Consider the following 20,226-nt stretch of genomic DNA (forward strand, 5'->3'; position numbering starts at 1 on the left):
ACCCTACCAGCTAGAGGTCATAGAAACACGTGAGCCTTTCCCCCAAGACAAGGTTGTAGCCCAAAGGAAAGGATTAATGGGCATTAGTGTTTAAAATTTAAAAATGAATGTCTACAGTTATTTCCATATTTGCAATACTTTACACCACAAAGAGCGAAGTTTGTACGTATAGTAGTATATACAGCCCTTGGACCATGAGTGGAAAAAATTTAAGTTTCATGCATCTCCTTTTGACTTGATTAATTGTAGATAATTAAACAATTTAATAAGAACTCTCATAATGCAGGTTTTTTTTAGATTAGCCTATTTTTACAATCCTCTTTGAACAGGGCAATCGATGTGGAAATTAAAACTAGATACCACCATGAAGCTTAGTGCACCATGAAGCTCCCTCAAGACAATGATAAATTTTTATGACCTTCATTAATATCACTTTACATGAATTTAAGAATGAGTTGATTAGCAAAAACTGCATTTACTGATACAACATAGTTACTGCCAATATCATTTTGAATAGGAGGAATATATTTTACTACACCTTGTTTTATCTAACATGCAGATGTTTTATGTAAAAAAATTTCTAGTAACAAATTAGTTTTACTAAGATGACATACTATAAATGAAAAAGATAACCAATAAGTGAAATTTTAGGGGGTCACACAATAATAAAGCTTGCATAGTGATTTTCCACACAACATACACCAACTTGTTTCGATGCTATACCCACATCCTTGCAGCTTCAATGCTGTGCAGCTGTGATGATTATGTATTACATTGAAAAGTTAAATACAATATAGGCATTACAAGGACAAATTATAGTTGTCTCATTCATTATCTTATCAAGACTTTACTGAGTTAAAATGCATTTGACAACTGAAGCGAATTCTGGTTTCTTGCCAGGCAATCAGTGTCACAGTTGCAGGCATAAATTCGTTTTTCATCCTTACTGATGATGTCCACAAAATGAAATGTACCGTATATCTCCGAATATAGTCCCCCCTTTTTTTCCAAAAATGGCCACGGAAAAGTAAGGGGGGGGGACTATAATCGAGTGTAATCCAATTTAGCATACTAAAGGTGACCATAAAGTAATAAATAACGGCATAATGGCTAATGTTCTCGTAGTCTTTCTATTTGAGTATATTTATGAGGATTATAATCGGAGATATTAGTAAATACTGCCACGTTTTACCGGAAATTAAGACAATTTTTACCACAAATGTTGTACAGATACGATTATTCCGATTCAAATAGCATATCGAATATGCGTTTTCACGGAATCCATCGGGTAGCCGCTAATTTTTCTTGGAAAAGTATTGTTAGAATAATTCAATCGACACTGATCACTTAATGACGCAAAACAGTAAATAATTAAAATGAAAACTAAACACACACTATCATTACATTAATCGAACACTAGAATTGAATCAATAGTATATGTACCCGTCGCTCATTTAATAACTACACGATTTAAATAATTGCGAAAAATAAACAGATAAAGTGAACCTTTCGTGACGATTTAGCATTTCATTGCGTCCGTAGCTACTATACGTCCATGCGGTTCGTGTTTACAACCACCGCCTTCACAGAACAAGAATGCGCAATAGGTGATGCATTTGTTTCTGAAAAGGCGCAATAATCGACGACTTTAAACCAGAAGCGCCGGCATTACTGCATTTGATCGAAATACAGCGACTCAGCATCGAAAGTGTAATCAATTTATTGAGGAATATCTTCAATTCGTCAGGGTAAATAGGATCGATAAATTACGTCGCATAACGTTTTGCAATTATTTCCGCGATATTTTCTTTATTAAAAATAATTTTACGTTCAACAGTGAGGTGATGGATCAAGTAGAAAGATGAGGATCAATCCTGCCGCAGATTAGAGGCCTTCAAAGACGGAGTTTCGATGCCAATTTAAAAATAGCCGTTGCAGAATACGCCGTAAATCATAGTATTTACAGCGCTAGCAAAGCGCTAATACATCGCGGAAGTCATTTCGGGGGTCTCGATGCGGCAGATTCAAAGAATTAGAGGAAAATATCGTCGAATTTGTGCGCAAATGCAGAGCAGAAGCTCTTTGTGTAACTTATGCAATGATTCGCGACGAGGCATTGAAAATTTATATAATTTTTTTTCAGTTTTAATGTTTGTTGGAAAAAGTTTATTTCTTAATTTTATTACTTTGATATTTGTAAGTCCTGTAGTTTAATTGTTTTGCTTAGCAGGCATTTGATAGCAATATTTTTATAATATTTATAATTTATTTAACACAATTTTATTTAGATTTCCTAAATTCTTCAGGTCACTTGGATTTGTGATGACTTGATGGGTGTGTTACACTGGATCTAAGGAAGTTTCAGGGCCAAATGCAATACTGTGTATGGGCTTTAAGTTAAAGCTTATATATTGACATTGTCTGTAGTCATTTGGAAATCAAAAATATTAATAATTTGTGAAGGTTTAAAAAATACAATAGCCTTGGATACTTAAAAAAATTTCTCATTTCTTCATTACATCTGGTTAAGGAACTATAAATTACTGATACATGCAATGGATCACAACATGTTTTAGGTATAGTTATTTTGTTGTGATGGAAAATATGTGAACAGATTTGTTCTTAATCTTCACAGAAAATAATAGTTTTTATCGAATCTAGAATCTTAACTTGCTAACCACAGAAAAATTGCCTTCCTTTACATTTTAAAATTTTTCCCAAAACTGAGGTCTCAAAATTGGGGGGGGGGGACTATATTCGGGGGGGGACTATATTCGGAGATATACGGTATATGTAATTTGAGTCAGTATTAGGCATCAAGTCCTGGCTTCAGTCTGGTCAGCTGCAACTAGTTGGCCAATCTGATGGTTGGTGTTGGCTTCCACAGGATCAAATCAGCCGATATGTGGGATACAACTGGCCAATCAGAAAGAAACTGATGCCCTGGACTGACAAGTCAATAACTTTAAATTACACTGGCACATCATCAGCTCTGAAGATGAAACAAATAACTAATTTTTAAATTCCCGCAAATATGACACCAATCACTTGGTAAGGAACCCAAATAGCCTTCATAGATTCAATGTCAGGAAAACACCAGAAAATGGTTCACCTTCTGTCATGTTATCATTACACTGCAGAGCAAGTTAAGCGAACCAATCCTGTGGTAAACTCAAAGTAAAGAAGAGCAACAAAGTATCCTTGAAACTAGAAATGGGTCGAATAGCAGATATCTCAAACTATAATTTTCAATTTGAATATTAAATCATAGCTCGAATATCTCGAATTTCGAATACCTCGAATACTAGAACTGTGCAAAGCATATTAAACGTTATTATTCTACTTCACTTAATGAATGAACAAATAAAAAAGTATATGTCAAATACATTTTAAAAATCTACTTTTTTATTTTGAATAAATACCTCACATTGATTGCTGTTGCTTTACATCAGCTATTTTCGGTTGCACTTCTCCTAAGGTATCTGTTTTTGTTGGGTGACTTTATTTAGACAGACTTGTCATCTCCTAAGCTAATTTATTTTTTATCATCTCAACTGTATTTGAATCTTGGAAATCACTGATTTTGAATCATACATAAAGAATTGTGGCAAAAGTGAATAATAGGGTGGTTTCCTATTATTTTTTATTGCCTAAATCGAAAGATTATTACTCCTGGAGTACGTATTTCGCGCTTTTAGATTTTTAAATGACGATATCTATTTTTCGCGATTAAATGAAAAGTGAAAAATTTCAAGCGCGCAAAAACGCGACGCGTAAGTAGGAAAGTCCGTGCGCCGCATTTCTGGTTCCCCCTCTCTCCTTGTGAAGTGACCTTGATCGAGGCTCTGAGCGCTGATAGGACGCAGGATGCTAGCGGATAGCTGAGTACCTTCCTGTCTGGTAGCGCATGGCTTAAAAAAGGTTTATTAATACCTTATCAAGCGAAGAAAACTTTCCGACCTTAGCCAGTTTTAATAGGTGATTATTAAGACATGTTTCCCTGAGCTCTGTGCCTCATGCATGCATTGGTAACCTCAGACGATGTATAACTCCTATCCTCTCGTGTAGAAACTAGGTCCCTGTGACGTCACGCGGAGCGGATCGCATGGGCGCCAATCTGGCCTTTTTCAAATGAGGATAAAATTTGACCCTTGCCATTCGTTTAAAACGGTATTTCAAAAACCAAATAATTTGTGTATTATGAATACACTAATGGTGGGCAACGAATCGCAATCAATGCCTATCGTTTTCTTTGATGAAGGAAACTACCCTATTGTTCTTTTTCTAGAAATTCATACCAACTTTTACTGGAAAACATCAAATCATCGACGAAACCTTGTATGACTATGCGAAAACTTCTTAGTTTCTAGGAAATTAATAATGCTATTCAAAAGGGAGATAACTAAAACTGTGACTGCACTTCGACTAGCAAGAAATGTAGCTCCTTTAAAAACATCCAGAACATCAATCAATGGCTTGATAGCTTCGCACTGTGTTGGAGTTATGTCTACATTAAAACTCACATTAGAGGCAGCTAATGTTATTGCTTGCTTATGTTCCAGAATATGCCTTATCATTTAAAAAAGGGAGTTCCATCTTCTGGGTTCATCCAGGATGATCTTAGAATGAGGAGAGGTGAAAATAATTTTTTAAATGTTGGTGTATTGATGTATTCAGCCAGGGGCCCACGCATATGCCGTTTTTATTATTATTATTATGAAAATTTCGATCCTTTGTCAAATTTTAAGCGTCAATGTGGAGCCTCCGTTCGGCATAAAGAATCAAAATTTACGTCAGGGGAAGCCTGCATCCTTGCAGTCTTCGAATTCGTGATGATCTTCCCGATGAGTGGAACAGTTTGGGAGCAGCAGCAGAATGTGTAATGGAAGGTACCCCACAAGTCTATTTCCCTCATTTTTATTTTTGAGGGGTTTCATGGGGACACCAGGGATTTTCAGATTTTTTTCCCCCGATCATTTGCAGTTCCCCAAGTCAAATGATATATTTTCACCACTCTTATCCGCAAATTTGATGTAGTTCGTCAACTTGCCAAAAATGGCACTGCATGCACTAAACAACTAGAGTCCTATATGATTTTAAAAGTCAACTACCAACGACGTACGTGCGACAGTGTATGGCACTAAATTCAAAGTATTCGGGATCATACTTTTAGCATAATTATTCGTGATCTCAAATATCAAATACAATGCAACCTCGATATAACGACACCCCACGGTGCACTAATAAACACTCGCTATAGCGAATTGTCGCTTTACCGGAGGTGAAGCAAATAATAGCCAATATACCTGTTGCGAACAGATACACAGGAACAGGAGTGGTGCGGCGACAGATAAACATCTATCCGATAAACGTAAGCATAAATCCAGACGAAAGGCGATGTTTTTTTGCATCACTAAATATTCTTACTCAAATAACGACTAACTATTCAAACAATTTATAAGCGCCGCACTGAATAAAAATCATGCAAAGCATTGTTTCGTCAATCATTATATTTATTGAACGACAGTTTACCACATAAATTTGAGACTGAGCACTCCATTAACTTCATTTCCAACAGATCGCTAGCAGTTACAGAGGTTAAGGAGTCTTGATGAAAGTCTTCCGGCAGTGAAACCCTCGCTATGGCGAGAGCCAACGCCGAAAGGGTCTCGTAAAAACGAATTTTTCAACACGCTTATTATAGGGTCAGTTGACGGTGCATCGACTATCTCTCGTAAAAGCGGGGGTGTCGCTATAGCCCGTACTCGCTTTAACGAGGTTCCACTGTACTTCCTATTATTTGAGTATTCACAGATACTATTTGTGCATCTCTACTTGAAACCTAACAGTCACAGTTCTAATATCAGTCAAATTTTGATGGTGAAAAAAATGAATTTCATAAATTCCCCACAAGAATAAGTTATTATTCCTAACTCCCAACTTGATGGTGTGTATTTAAGAGCTGTTTAGGCTTGCAATGTTGGGGGATCAGACAAGCAATGTGAAGTTAAATAAAAATTGTTAAAAATGAATAGTGGGTTTATAAAAGTAAAATTTTACATGAAAATATCATAATCAAAATTAGATTTCATTGATCCAAAAGCATTTGAAAATACAAAGGAAATTTTAGACTTCAAGAGAAAATCATATACGTAGACTGACATCTGCTCAACTCCACCTTTAGAGGGCAAAGAACCTAACTTTTGGGGTATAAACCCATCAAATGCATCCTCCCATACTTTTGAAGTGGACCAGTGTATTCAATGAGTTAATGCACATACCCATTTCACATGAGATCATTATCTACCAAGGAGAATGAACAGCCGATGTTTACCCTCCTACACAGAGCAGATACAATAAGAGACACCTTTTCCAGTCCCTAATATGCAGTACATAATGGAAAGGCAAATTTGTCTACAATCCATATCTCAACCACTAACAGGGGGGTTAAATTCCATCTATCCATGGAAGCATTGCCACACCCTCAGGGACGCCGACTTGCAAAAAATATTGGGGGGGCCCAAACCGGGGACTTGCCCCGGGAAATTTTCTAAGTAGTGAGTTTTAAGTTTTTTAAGCATTTTAGAAGAGTCATATGATCAACATTATAACCCTTATAACTCGAATGTCGATATCTGGACACTCCGGGGAAAATCGACAAGCCTGGCACATTTTTTCCTCACACCCATTACGGATTTTTGAGGGGGCTCGGGCCCCCTCAAGCCCCATGGAGTCGGCGCCTATGCACACCCTGACGTAAGCTAATATAACACCCATTTACCTTCTGGATAGTGGTCCTCAATTGTCAACACTCTCCCTTCACACTCTCTTGCATTCTTGCGGATGGCCTCGGCATCAATTGGTTTGATGGTGAATAAATCCATGACTCTCACGTTGATTCCACTTTCAGCTAATGTGGCAGCGGCTTTCATAGCTTCATGCAGGGTGACACCAGCACCTATCAGCAACATTTTATCCTTTGGATGTTGCACCACTATTTTGGCCTTTCCAACCTGTAAAAAGTATTACATACAAGAGTGACTTCACACATTCAAACATTCAAATTAATGTGCCCGTTCGGAGTGCAAACATAATGCTAAGCAGTTCACATCAAGCTTGAAAACAATATTCCCTTCTCTTTACTGTTACAAGACAAGGTTTAGATACTAACAAGAAAATACAATGCATTGTTTCCTGTATTTCTTTGGAAAGCATAGAGGTAGGGTTAAATGATTTACAATTTATGGCTCTCCAAACAAATGAGCATGAGGAGATTGTGAAGGGGAGGAGCAACTCACTGTGACAAGTCATATGAGCAACTCTCACTATAGTAAATGCTCTGCCGAGCAGTATGGAAGAGGTTGGCCATACAATGCAAGTAAGATTTAAAGAATTAAGAATCTGAATAAGGACAAAAATAAAAAAATTAACCTGTAAAATTGTTTCTGGCTTGATTTGGTGGAAGTTCCATACATCCATGATGAAAAAAAAACAAATGATAATTTTCACACTTTTTAATTCCAAACCTTAACCACCAACCAGGTTTCAAAACATTGAAAATGACACAATCTATTGAAACCTGGATCGTTTGAGTTTTGGAATAAAAAAGTGTGGAAATTACCATTTGTGTTCCTTCATCATGGATATAATAATTAATTTACTGGGGCTCTTCAGGTAATATCTATTACGGACTCACCTCAAAAACTTCTTCATTCTTGTAAATTACTGGTGTATTAGGACGTGATGTTCTAATAAAACAAATTCCCTTGGTATTGGCAGCAATCTGAACAGCATTTTCACAGCTAACAGCATCACTTGGATAAAATACAGTACTTCCTAAAAGAGATTAAATTAAAAAATAATTAAGTTTGAATCCCATTTCATCAAAAGGGATATTCCATGGTCATTCCTTGATTTAATTTCACAAAAACCTACACCACTTGCACATGGAAAAGAGAAGCATTCCAAGAAGCACTGAAATCAAGTCAACTATCTAGCTTGATATTTCAAGGCAGTTTATGACATTTGAAATATAAATCCAAATGAATAATTAATTACTTGGAGTCTTTGTTTAAAGTCTAAAGCTAGCTTGAAGCGTTGGCCACTAGGCCTCTGCAGTCACCAAATTGAGATACATATTTATAATAAGTATAATAAAAACTAAGGGTGAAAACCAGTGCAAGTGTGCAGTAAATGAATACAAAATAATCATTACATTCTACATTAATAGAAGGGGAATAAATTTGCAGTTATAAAATAATTTATCCTTTTGAGGGCATATATTATATTCACTCAAAAGCCGAATGTTGTTGGAGCACAGCAAAAAAAGGAGTAAAGAATACTAAGTTTCCTTGAGAAGAAGAAGTGGTGCCACAAACTTTGTCATGATACTTTTGAAAGTTATTGTACGTGTAACACTGACGTAAATATAAGGGACCTTATGGATATTTTCATATAAATATCCCCGTCTCAGAGTTATTCTTCCATTTTGATGACACTTATTTGTTATTGTACAAAACTGACTTGAAGAATTACCAGGAACTTAGGTTGACCAAAGCGAAGCCTCTGCTCAAATAATACCGTGCACATGAAATATAAATGCCAATCCTGAAAGAAACAGAGAGCCCCGAATTTTCTCCATTCAATGAGCATGAAAACAGATAGTAGGGGAAAGATATGGATTGTGATGATTTGTTCTTTTATTTTTTAATTCATATTCCGAAGCTAGTAGGCAGTAATAAACAAAGGATTTTTTGATGGTATGTTCACAAATTATATCATCCACGATAATTACCGTGGTGTTACTGTCTTGCTCAAAACCATAACATTGCATCTTGTAAAACTTTCATTACAATGAAATGATTAATTTTGAGACAAAAAAATGTCTTGCGCCTCCGTTGATAATGTCAATACATTCAGGAATAATCCAAAACAAAATTAATGTTTTGTTTCAGCTTGATGATACACTGCCGGCCACTATTTCCACAAACCCAATGCCTTTACAGCTTCTTCAAGCATTTCTCACGTGACACTCATGATGTTCAAACGTCACAAAGTGTCATCCAATAGAAATACATATTGCCTCATGGGCATGGCCGAAGCCCCAAGCTGACTTTTAAAGCTACTTACCTCGGTTAAAAATTGAATTTTAGTTCTGTAAATTGGCCTGTGTGCTTTTCATTCATATCTTTTTGGTTTTAAATAAAGAAAACCAATTTTTAATTTCAAGTGTTCTCTTCTATTGACGCGATAGAAGGGAACACCCAAAATTTAAAAAAAAAATTAAAAAATGCATATGGGCTGTTTTCATACAAATGTAACAATAGTAAACTAGGGTTGCTCACCAGGTATCGTACGGAACATTGCCAGGTCTTCCAATGCCATTTGGCTGGGGCCATCTTCTCCAATACTTACACCACAGTGTGATCCCACAAAGTTGGCATTTGTTTGCGATATGGCACCCATTCGAATCTGCCAAAAAGATTATTTTCATCAATAATTCTAATATCTAGCATTCAAAGATTATGAAAGTATGTCATTTACTTAAAATTATGTATCTACAGAGATATTTAACACTTCAAAAGTTGAGTTATAGGAAAGAACTTTAAGTCTTTCATAAATAGGTATCATTGTGATTAGAACTATGAATGATAAATTGGTACAGAAAACTTTTATGGTAAAACTACTGCTTTACCTCCACGTTGAAAATTCTAGAGAGTAAGAGAACTCGATTGTGCACCTTTTGATATCAGATAACATTTCAGTCATTTATGATCACTTATTCTTCAAGAAATATAACACTTTGTAACACTCTACAGCACGCAGGTAACTTCATAATACTATACATTAAGTAAAAGAAACTTCAAGAAAAATAACACTATGTGAGACAATGGAAAACTTTTAAATTATTCAGGAATTTATTTCAATGAAGTAGAGATGTTTCTTTAACCACCAAGAGAGCAAAACATGAATATTAATTAGGGGTATAACCATTAATTGCCAGAGGAAAAGAGAACCCCAGAACAGGAACTGAACCATGGAGTGATGGCTTAACAGACCACTGCACAGACCAAACTTTTTGCATCATGTTACGCCAATGCCGAGGTTCATTGTTGTAGGTATTGTACGCTCGCAGCATATCGAGAATGATAATGCAAGGGAGAAGAAGAATTCATTGAAGCCAAAACAAGTCAAGAACTTCTTACCAGAACTTAGACAGTGCTTCACGTTAAATATCATATTTTGAACCAGCAGATTGAAAGGTGGTGATTGAGTATAGAGACTTCAGGTTAGAGTTAAATAAGAGAAGCAAAATCAAGAATAGGGTGGTTTCCTGTTATTTTCTTATTGCCTAAATCGAAATATTATTACTCCCGGAGTATGCATTTCACACTTTTAGATAATTAAATGACCATATCTGTTTTTCGCGATAAAATGAAAAGTGAAAATTTTCAAGCATGCGAAAACGCGACGGCTAAGTATGAATGCTGGGAAAACCCCATGAGACGACATTCTGGTTCCCGCTGTCGCCGTGTGAGGTGACCTTGGGGCGAGGCTTTGAGCGCTGATACAATACAGGCTACTAGCAGGTAGCAGAATACCCTGCTGGGCTTGGCTTAAATAAGGATTATTAATACCCTATCAAATGAAGAAAACTTTCCAACCTTAGGCAATTTTAATAGGTGATTATTAAGAGATGTTTCCCTGAGCTCTGTGCCTCATGCATGCATTGGTAATCTCAGACGATGTAAAACTCCTATCCACTCGTATAGAAACTAGGTCCCTGTGACGTCACGTGGAGTGTCATCACATGGGTGCCAATCTGGGCTTTTTCAAATGCTGTTAAAATAGACCATTGCTATTCGTCTGAACTGGGATTTTCTAAAACCAAATAATTTGTATATTATGAATACACTAATGGTGGGTAACGAATCGCAATCAATGCCTTTCGTTTTCTTTGATGCAGGTAACTACCCTGTTGCAGTCAATGATTCACTGACCCCAAAGTATAACTGCTGCAGTATATAAAAGAATAGATTCCAGGAATACAAAATGGGGTAGCTCTATAAACTTTATTTTTCAAGTCAAAAAACAGGGAGGCCATATTTTCCTTGCCAGTAGTGCAATACAAATTACATTAAGGGAGACTAATTTCCTTTTCCCAGTGCCCACTTCTGAAAGTGAACTTCATTGACAGCCTTCAGGGGCCAACAGCATTGAGAGTAAAAGGGAATATAAAAGCTTTGTGCAGGGGTTGACTGCTGGTCTGAAGTGCACTGTTCCATCACTATTTTCACATAAATCTTCAGCTAAGTATGATAAATTATTCATTTTATAAGTGAATCTCAAAGTCCTTTTAATAACAACACTCCACTACTGAACATTTCTGCTCTTCCTGTTCCGAGAAATATCTTTACCAGCATAGCTACCAATACCTGTCACTCACCCTAACACATATTCATTAATTGAATACGGTACATGTTAATGGCACATGAGTAGAGTCATTATGCATTCCACTCAACAAATAGTTTGTTTTATTTTTAAAATGATAGCTTAACTAATTATTACTATCAGTAATCATTACATTCTTTATCCTGTCATGTAAAGTTGAAAATATATCATTACTGAAATGCATGAAAAACATTCTTTCATAGCCGAGCATGGAATGAATCTTTTTTGAAAAAATGATAGTTAAAACATGAAAAAATACTGGATAATTTGGAAAAGGACAGAGATTGTATGCACTGCTCATTCCAAGTTTGTCAAGATAATTCCACTAAATGTACGGGAAAAGACCAGTTAATAGAGCATGAGTGGGAGAAAACTAGGACCAAATTTCCTGGTGGGAAACTTACAGAATTAACTTCCTGGAAAGGCAAATTTACACCGAAAGCAGTAAAGACAAAAAAGAATCTGCATCAGGCAGCAGTAGCACTTGAATTACTTGTAGCGTGCTTCAACATTTAAGTTGATTCCGAAGAATACAGCAGTGCCACAAGCTTATGGATTTCACACACAGGGTTAGGGGGAAGCTTGCATCCACAATGTTTTTATTGGGGGTGTCCAAATATCTCACCATCTGATCAGTAGCCAAGTGCTCAGCCCAAAAGGTTACATTCTCCAGAATGAGAAACGGAGGAAGGCAAGACTAATTACACTTTGAATTTTTTAACACGATGAGTACTGGGGTATTTAAATTCCCAGGAATGCCGATTCTGGGAGATGTGCCTATTAGGACGTAATGCCTTTGATTTAAACATGGTTAAAAAGCTAATGTTTAGAATATAACTTTATCCAATCAAACGTTATGATGCATCAATTCATTATGAATAATGAACAACAACTGAAAACGTACTAACGAATACATATTGTACGCTTTAAAATTGTTTAGGTTGACGCGCCTAAATGACGAGAATCTTCGTCATCCATCCGTAACGTTCGGGAAAAAAATGACAACTCTTGCCATCCGTATGCAACGTACTATACTCCATTCCCTCATAATACAAATGATGGGAAAAATAAGATAATGACAAAATCTGTCCAAAGAAACCAAATCTATAAGTTGAAAAATCAGGAATTGATGTGTATCCGGGAGATGAAGGAGGAGGGCCACACATTTTACCCAAACCTATGGTACAGCAATTACACACTGAGTATTATAATGAGTATAATTAAATAATTTTAAGCTACTGTTAATTTCACTTACCTGATCAAAGGCTCTTGTAAAAAATGCCCCAAAAGTGGATGCAAACACAACACATCTATCTCTACAGGCAGCTCCAATGGCCACTCCAGTCATATTCTGTTCTGCTATGAAGCATTCAATGAATTGATCAGGATGTGCCTAGAATTTAAGGGAAGCATATTAAAACAGCCATAGCAAAAATAATTTCAATGCGCCAATAAATAGTATCAAATATCCATATAAGATATACTGAGCCATGAAACAATAATGGCACCGAAAAAACTGACAAAACATAAGTATGATGAATAAAATACAGCTAAAATATACCACAAGCCACTAATTATGATTTAATGTATAACAATTTGAAATCACTACCTAATGCACATAAGATGTGAAGACTCTGTCTTGAATTTATAGATGTCAATCCATATCTCCATAAACATTTATTTAAAATAAACAATACTGCAACAATAAGTCACAACAACATACGTGTACTTAAACAAAACAGACTAACCTTACGAAGCTTATCAGAGAAAGTTGAATTTTTCGTATCACCATCGAGAGCAATGACTCTCTTGTTGCTGTTTCCCAATTTGGCTATAGCATTTCCATATGCTAAGCGAGTGGCTACAGATTCACCCAGCTTGTAACTTGGCGGAGAATCTAATTTCAAGTTGGTTAGATCCGACGCACCAGCATCATCTTTGAGAGGTTTTTGAGGGTGAATTTGGAGTGGACCAGGGTTCTTCATTAGACCTTGCAGATGCTGAAAAAAATCGAGGAAATAAATTGAGACCCAATTAGGAACCTAATTTTAGAGTAAATCAGCAAAGGCTTGGGCCCCCACCTTGGGCAAATATTCTTTCTATAGAAATGGTTAAAACAACCTTTAACTTAAGATTTTGAGCAGAGTGATGGAAGAAAACAAAGGAACGTGTGTGAGGACTCTTGCATGTTATGACACTGATGGTAATTTCCCCAAACATTACCTTTGAATACCAACTATACGGTTAACATTGCTTACTAACTTTACATTAACATGAACATATTATGTTATGATGAAGATAATAGCCCTCAAATGCCAAATAAGAAAATTCTGGCAACAATACCATGCAAATACAACATCTTTTTAATTTCTTTAATGCTACAAAAGAATGTTCATAAAAATCTCTTAGATTACTACTCTGAAAACAATACAACCACCAAAATAATTAGTCATTATTAAAGATTAAGGTCGTTAAAAACCCACAACTATGAGGAATATTTTAGTTATACACATGAACTAAAAATATTAAGATTAAATAATCAAATTCTATGTATTGCAATACTGCCCCTGAAGTTTAACAGAGGGAACAGACACACAGGCAATGAAGGAAGGCTGAGTGAGTGTCCTCAGTGATAGAGGGTCAAAATCACTTTTTTAAGCTGCACCTCCAGATGAAATATCTCCTCTTGGATTTGCTTATTATGTCCCAACACACTTTCCTATGAGTCTCAAATATTGTCTTATAAACGAAAATAAAAAAACATTGTATTGATATGTCTGCTACTAAAATTATTTTTAAGTCATCACAATTGCTTAATTAAAAGGTTAAAATCAGCCACTTCAACTATAATATACCATAATTGTTTGAAGCTCCTCCATATAGAAAACTTTAATTCCACATTAGAAATCAACGGATTAATATGAAATTGATTTATCTTACAACTATCGCATAAAAATTATATAAAAGACAGCATTTTCACATGAAAAAACTAGGAAACTCTTGAAGGTACTCACTTCTATAACCTTCTCAGCTTTTGCTCCTAATGGTTTCCCATGCCAGTTATCTGAGTTCTCAATGTCAAGGAAGTATTTTCCCTTGTATGTTTTTGCAATAATGGCAGTTGGCTTATCTTGAGTTGCACTAGCACCACTAAATGCCTGGAAATCAAATAATATAATTATTGATTAAGCACAGATTAAATACGAAGACAATCTCAGATTGAGGGTATAAATTCTTAAATAAATGCAATCTGAAAAACCTGGATAACTACTATATATTCGCATGAATGGCTCCCTGACGCTTTAAGCAGAATATTAATACCCAAAAGACTGAAAAAGAAAACCTTAATGTAACTGCATCCCATATTAACCATTGAAAAAAGATGCAAAACATAGCATAAAATAATAAATCACACAGATAGTTTGTTCTCAGAGAACTTGCAATGAGTCCAAATCCACCCACCTTACAGATTTCTTCCACATCATGTCCATCAACAACAAGTGCATGGAAGCCGAATCCCTCCAACCTCTTTCTGTACACCTCCATGTCATGCTGCAAACTTGTAGGTTCCGACTGCCCAAGGCGATTAATATCGAGGATTACACACAAGTTTGAAAGCTTGTAGTAACTAGCAAAATTCAAGGCTTCCCAGACGGAACCTTCCGCACATTCCCCGTCACCAAGGAGACAATACACCCTAAAGAAAAAACGAGAAAGTATTAGAATTAATTCTTGCATGACAGCAAATAAGCCGTTAACATTTCAATCGTGCATTTTTACTTTCAACGGAACAATGGCTGAGTAACACTTACCGGTAAGATGCCTTGTCAATATTCTTCCCAACATAGGCCATACCACATGCCACTGAGAGTCCTTGTCCAAGGGATCCACTAGCAATATCGACGAAGTTTAAACGAGGTGTGGGGTGCCCTTCGAGATCACTGTCAATTTTCCTTAAGTTCATTAAATCAGATGGAGGAAATAGGCCAGCTTCCGCCCAGGCTAAAAGAAAATAATAAAGAGGTGTAGAGGGATCAACCGCGTCAATAAAAGCTAACATTCCATAAACTAGATGTCATCGTACCTGCATACAAAATTGGGGCAGCATGGCCTTTTGAGAGAACAAAGCGATCATTTGATGGATGCTTAGGCTCCGAGACTTTGTATCTCATTGTGTGGAAAAACAGTACCGACATAACTTCTGCCATAGAAGAGCATGATGTCGGATGCCTGCAATGAGAGACCACAAAAAAGATTAGAACTTGAAAACGTTATGGTTTCATGTTACCCCAAATAAACTGGTAGCAGCAGTTTCTTGGACACAACTATGCATGAAACATAACATGAAACTGTACTTCTCACTCATTAATTAGACAACAGGATGAAGTTGTCTGTCTTCAAGCGAGTGGCTATCAGGGAGTTTTTCAAATCGAGTATTTCACAATTAACTACGGAAAACAACGCCACAGTATTTCTGACGATTCATAATTACCCTGATTTTGATGCATTTGTTGACTGTATACTGTGAACTCTCAACTTGTGAGCTATGTCACGCAAAATTTGGTAGTCGTCCGTCATTGTAGGCAAACGCGGGAACACCGGCGAAATGACAAGAGGTCAAATGAAGGTGACGCGGCGTGCGCAACAACCACTTTCGATCTATACGAACCAGATTCATGACCTACCTCAACTTAATTGTCATGACAAAAAAGATTGGTTGCTACAACGAGGAAATACCAGACTGTCTAGAGTTTATTAGACTATCTACCAAAAAAGTTATACATTAGTTAACGTGTAATCTCACTTAAAAATTTAAAAATTAATACCTAGTCATAAAGTTTACGCATGTCTATTCCAAAGATATGAGATTCATTTCCAGTATATTATTCCCAATTCGGGTATTTTGAAAAAATATATAAAACCATTTCTCCGTTAAATATGCATCCTGGTATATGTGAACTTTTTCAATTGCCGACGAATAAACTCGCTGCACAAATCACTACTGTAGATACCAAGTCTGACTGGCCTTTAAATCATGATGAGCCTATAGATCTGAACACAGAACATTCTGAATCTGTCTGTAGAAAAGACAGATTCAGTATGCCTTTTTTCCACGATGACTTTTAGCGTAGCCTTCTCACTTATGCATAACTTAATGCATGTTTTTGAATTTTATTATCATTTCTTAAAGCCTGTTTACACGATACATTAACACGTACGGGTTAATGTACGTTTGCGTGAATGATTTTTGTGGACCGGAACGGAACATGTACGAATGCATGAACCAAATTAGAACAGGTTCTATTTTCTGTGCATGCAATCGCACAAGTTTGGTGGTTACACGGTGCATTTTGGCGTTCATTCTCGCGTTCATACATTTAGACATTAACCCGTACGTGTTAATGTACCGTGTAAACAGGCCTTCAAGTAGTACAATTTTTTAGCATGCGTGACGTTTTTTGGACCATTTGAAGTGAATGTGGAAGTCCAATTGCATGCTGTATGCTGGTGATTGATCACCCCCGGCCAAACACCCTAGAGGTGACTCGCAAGGTATTATGTAGATGAAGATCAACGAATGATCGTCCATCCCCAATATTCTATATTTATGAGAAAATAAAATTGATTGAACTTTCCCGCTTTAAGAGATGAAAGTCGCAAGCATTACGAATATGCAATGAATACGATCAGTTTTCACACATAAATAAGAAGGGTATTAAGTATTTTATTTTCCTTTCTATAATACCATCAGTAAACAGATTCAATAAACGAAATCACAACTCCGAAGGTGACAATTTCGTTACGATGTCACGGTTATATTTTAGCAATCTCATCATGCCTAGCGTTACAATAGTGGAGGGAGGGTACGGGAGGTATTTACTGCACCCCCGAGTATAATTGTGGGGGCTACGTCCCCAGGCATGAGGTTACGACTCACTACGTATTTCATGCACACTGACGAGTTTAAATTTACCCTATAGCTCAATAAATTGCATACTCCGGATTCCGCTTCCGTTTATTCATGTAAAGGGCCGCATATAGACACTGGAGGGCATGACACCGATGCTCAATTTTCGCCTCGGGACTTTCTCCCCAACCCTCTCCAACCAAAGAACGTGGAGACATTTAAATTTAGAGTAACGCCCATACCTGCGGTCATCTCTGACGTCTTACTAGGGGACCAGGAGAAAAATTACCCATGCAATACGTGTCGGAATTTCTTAATGCAAGCCATGTTAATCATTCAAGGAGCGAACCACTATTTTAATACCATTAACGTCCACATAGAGGTAGGTATTCATTTCAAAAGTGCGGGAAATACGGCCAGTTCCTCTGATGCCACCTCGTTCATATTTTCACCGAAGGGGCCCATTCATGACACGAGGCTTGTGATGCCAGCGGCCCAGGGTAAACTTCCAACGAATGTTTTGACGCTGGAAATAATATTTTGTCCAAGCAACGCATTCAATGTTCACCCGCAAACAAACCCGGGAACAAACGCAAATATCTGCGGAAGCAGTGAAGCAGCGATTGGGGGGGGGGGGGGGGGGGGGGTGGGTTTGGGGGTTAAAAACCCCCCAGAGCTCACAGAAATTTTTAAGTTTAATCCATTTTACTTAACTGGATTGATATTACTAATAGAATGGTGTAAGGATTAATGAAATGTCCCTCAGAAAGCCGTAAAAACTCACCATTTTGAAGCATTTATATTAAAATTCCTTAAGTTATTAATCTCTCACCAACCGCTTATCCTGGTGGGTATTCCATACCCCCACACATCCCGGTTTTAGTTGCACATAAACCCCCCCCCCCCCGACTGAATTCCTAGCTGCGCCCTTGTGTGGAAGAACCCTGAAGAAGCTAGAATTCGCCAAGCATGTTTTGGGAAGACTTTCGGAAGAACAAGTGAGAGATATTTAGCACGAGGCGATATTTAGCACTCGTCCCGCCACACCTCGAATATGCAGCGAGGATTTGGGTGTCTCCCCCTTCACAAGTTTCTAAAAACCGCCACTGATCAAGAATGTGGTTCAGTACCGAGGGCGGATCTAGCATTTTTTTCTAGGGGGGGGGGGGGCAATAGGGTCTGACAGTCAAACGGTCTTCTCATTTTTTATTTTATAAATAACATACAACAATTACTGTACGAAATACAGTCACTTCGCTTTACACTGCTAACGCATCGTTTAGTAATATTTACGCAGTGCTGCATAAAAATTTCACCACTAGTTAATTCATACAATATCCCCAACTAATCATGACGTATTTGCTTCGACTGAGAGAAACTCATTCCTTTCAATTAAAAATATTTCTATTGCGATGCCCAAGTATTTTATACAAAACGCATAAACAAGCAAAGTAAATAATTACCTTGGATACATTTATATACGATAAAGAATTTACGAGAATACCCCCATATTTTCAATTATCAATACCAGCTCGTACATCGATATCATCAAATTGACAACCAATTTGACATTTTACCACAATCAAATTGTCACTAGATTTCAACGCATAATGTCCAGGGATTCAATACCAGCATAATGAATGATGGGTCGAAATCTCTGATCCACTGCAAAAAATACAAGTCGCACAGAATATTTAGAATGAAGGTCCCAAGGAAAAATATCAATCAGCAGAGACAAAGTTCAAATTAGTTTTAAGGATATCTAAGAAATGAATTTAACTATCTAGCTTCGTAGTGAAGGTTTTATTATGATAACGGCAATTCCTTAAATTCGTTCTAGGCAGATACTTCCGAGTGATTAGTTGTTCATCCGTGATATGGATTACTCAAATTTCAATAAGCTCTAGATGGATCAAGTCCACAACGTAGGTAAACGAGGGAACAAAGTAGTAAGGAAAGTCGGGGAGAAGATAAAAAAAAAACAATTACAACATCACTCCTTTCCTTGGGTATCCTCACGCTCAAACTTTCAAATAAATAATGTGGCGATCAACATGTCTTCCGTTCATCTAGTCTGAGCTTTTCAGATAGCTTCCGTTACTATGCGAGATCTGGAAACATTTCACAGCTAATTATGATACCACGTGATTTCTTAGATGGGGAAGGTTACCGATAGACATTTTCCAACGAGGAGAAAAAATAGATAAATTGAGCAAAAGGCATTAAAATCAGCGGACGACTAGCCACGTTAAGTTTCAACACCATTTCTTCAGCGAAAGAATGCAGGTAAATCTGCTGCCTTACATAAAATCAGAATTAGATAAAATAAATCGACCACAACCCCATCGACTATCACTGAAATCGAAATATCGGAAACTAACTTTTAGTTTAAAAATAAGCAAACAAAATACGAATAGTACGCCACATTCCTGAGAACACTTAGCTGTCTAAAACACTATGTGCGGCACGACGCACCGCCTGGTCACATTTATTTCGCTCCGTGACAACGCCTTCAGACATTGGTAAATTAGGTTTTAAATGGAACTATCGTCAAGAACTGAATTCAATATCAGCCTGAAACCAGGTATTCGGAAGAACACGTATTTCACACGGGAATAGTTGATGAAGCGAAAGCAACGATGGTTCTTCTACACTTTCGTAAACAATATTGTTGATTGATCATCCAAATTCCAATCCATCCTAATATAGGGGCGGATTCAGCATTGAATTGGGGGGGTTAAGACATGGGTTCGGGGGACAAGAGCGTACCCAGGATCAAAAGCAGCGGGGGGGGGGGGGGTAAGCCATGGTCGTTCAAGTAGTAATATTTTACATTTTAGCATGGAAAAAGTGAATGAAACCAACAT

General features: G+C 37.0%; 1 protein-coding gene across 2 annotated transcripts in view; it reads right to left on the minus strand.

The window, feature by feature from the left end:
• The window catches only part of LOC124170731 (transketolase), a 38,067-nt gene that overhangs the window by 3,463 nt on the left and 14,378 nt on the right, over window positions 1-20,226 (minus strand). Inside the window, exons 1-10 of one of the 2 annotated variants that reach the window (XM_046549629.1) lie at window positions 15,944-16,070; window positions 15,536-15,681; window positions 15,264-15,453; window positions 14,914-15,148; window positions 14,466-14,609; window positions 13,200-13,451; window positions 12,707-12,844; window positions 9,345-9,471; window positions 7,697-7,836; window positions 6,782-7,013 (exon numbers count right to left, since the gene is read on the minus strand). In XM_046549629.1, coding sequence (XP_046405585.1) covers window positions 6,782-7,013; window positions 7,697-7,836; window positions 9,345-9,471; window positions 12,707-12,844; window positions 13,200-13,451; window positions 14,466-14,609; window positions 14,914-15,148; window positions 15,264-15,453; window positions 15,536-15,681; window positions 15,944-16,029 — 1,690 coding nt within the window. In that variant the 5' untranslated portion in view covers window positions 16,030-16,070. Of the gene's footprint in view, window positions 1-6,781; window positions 7,014-7,696; window positions 7,837-9,344; window positions 9,472-12,706; window positions 12,845-13,199; window positions 13,452-14,465; window positions 14,610-14,913; window positions 15,149-15,263; window positions 15,454-15,535; window positions 15,682-15,943; window positions 16,071-20,226 lie in introns of those variants that run through there. The other variant, XM_046549628.1, reaches the window with a different exon arrangement.

Source organism: Ischnura elegans, chromosome X (assembly GCF_921293095.1).
Source record: "Ischnura elegans chromosome X, ioIscEleg1.1, whole genome shotgun sequence".
Classification (NCBI taxonomy): domain Eukaryota; kingdom Metazoa; phylum Arthropoda; class Insecta; order Odonata; family Coenagrionidae; genus Ischnura; species Ischnura elegans.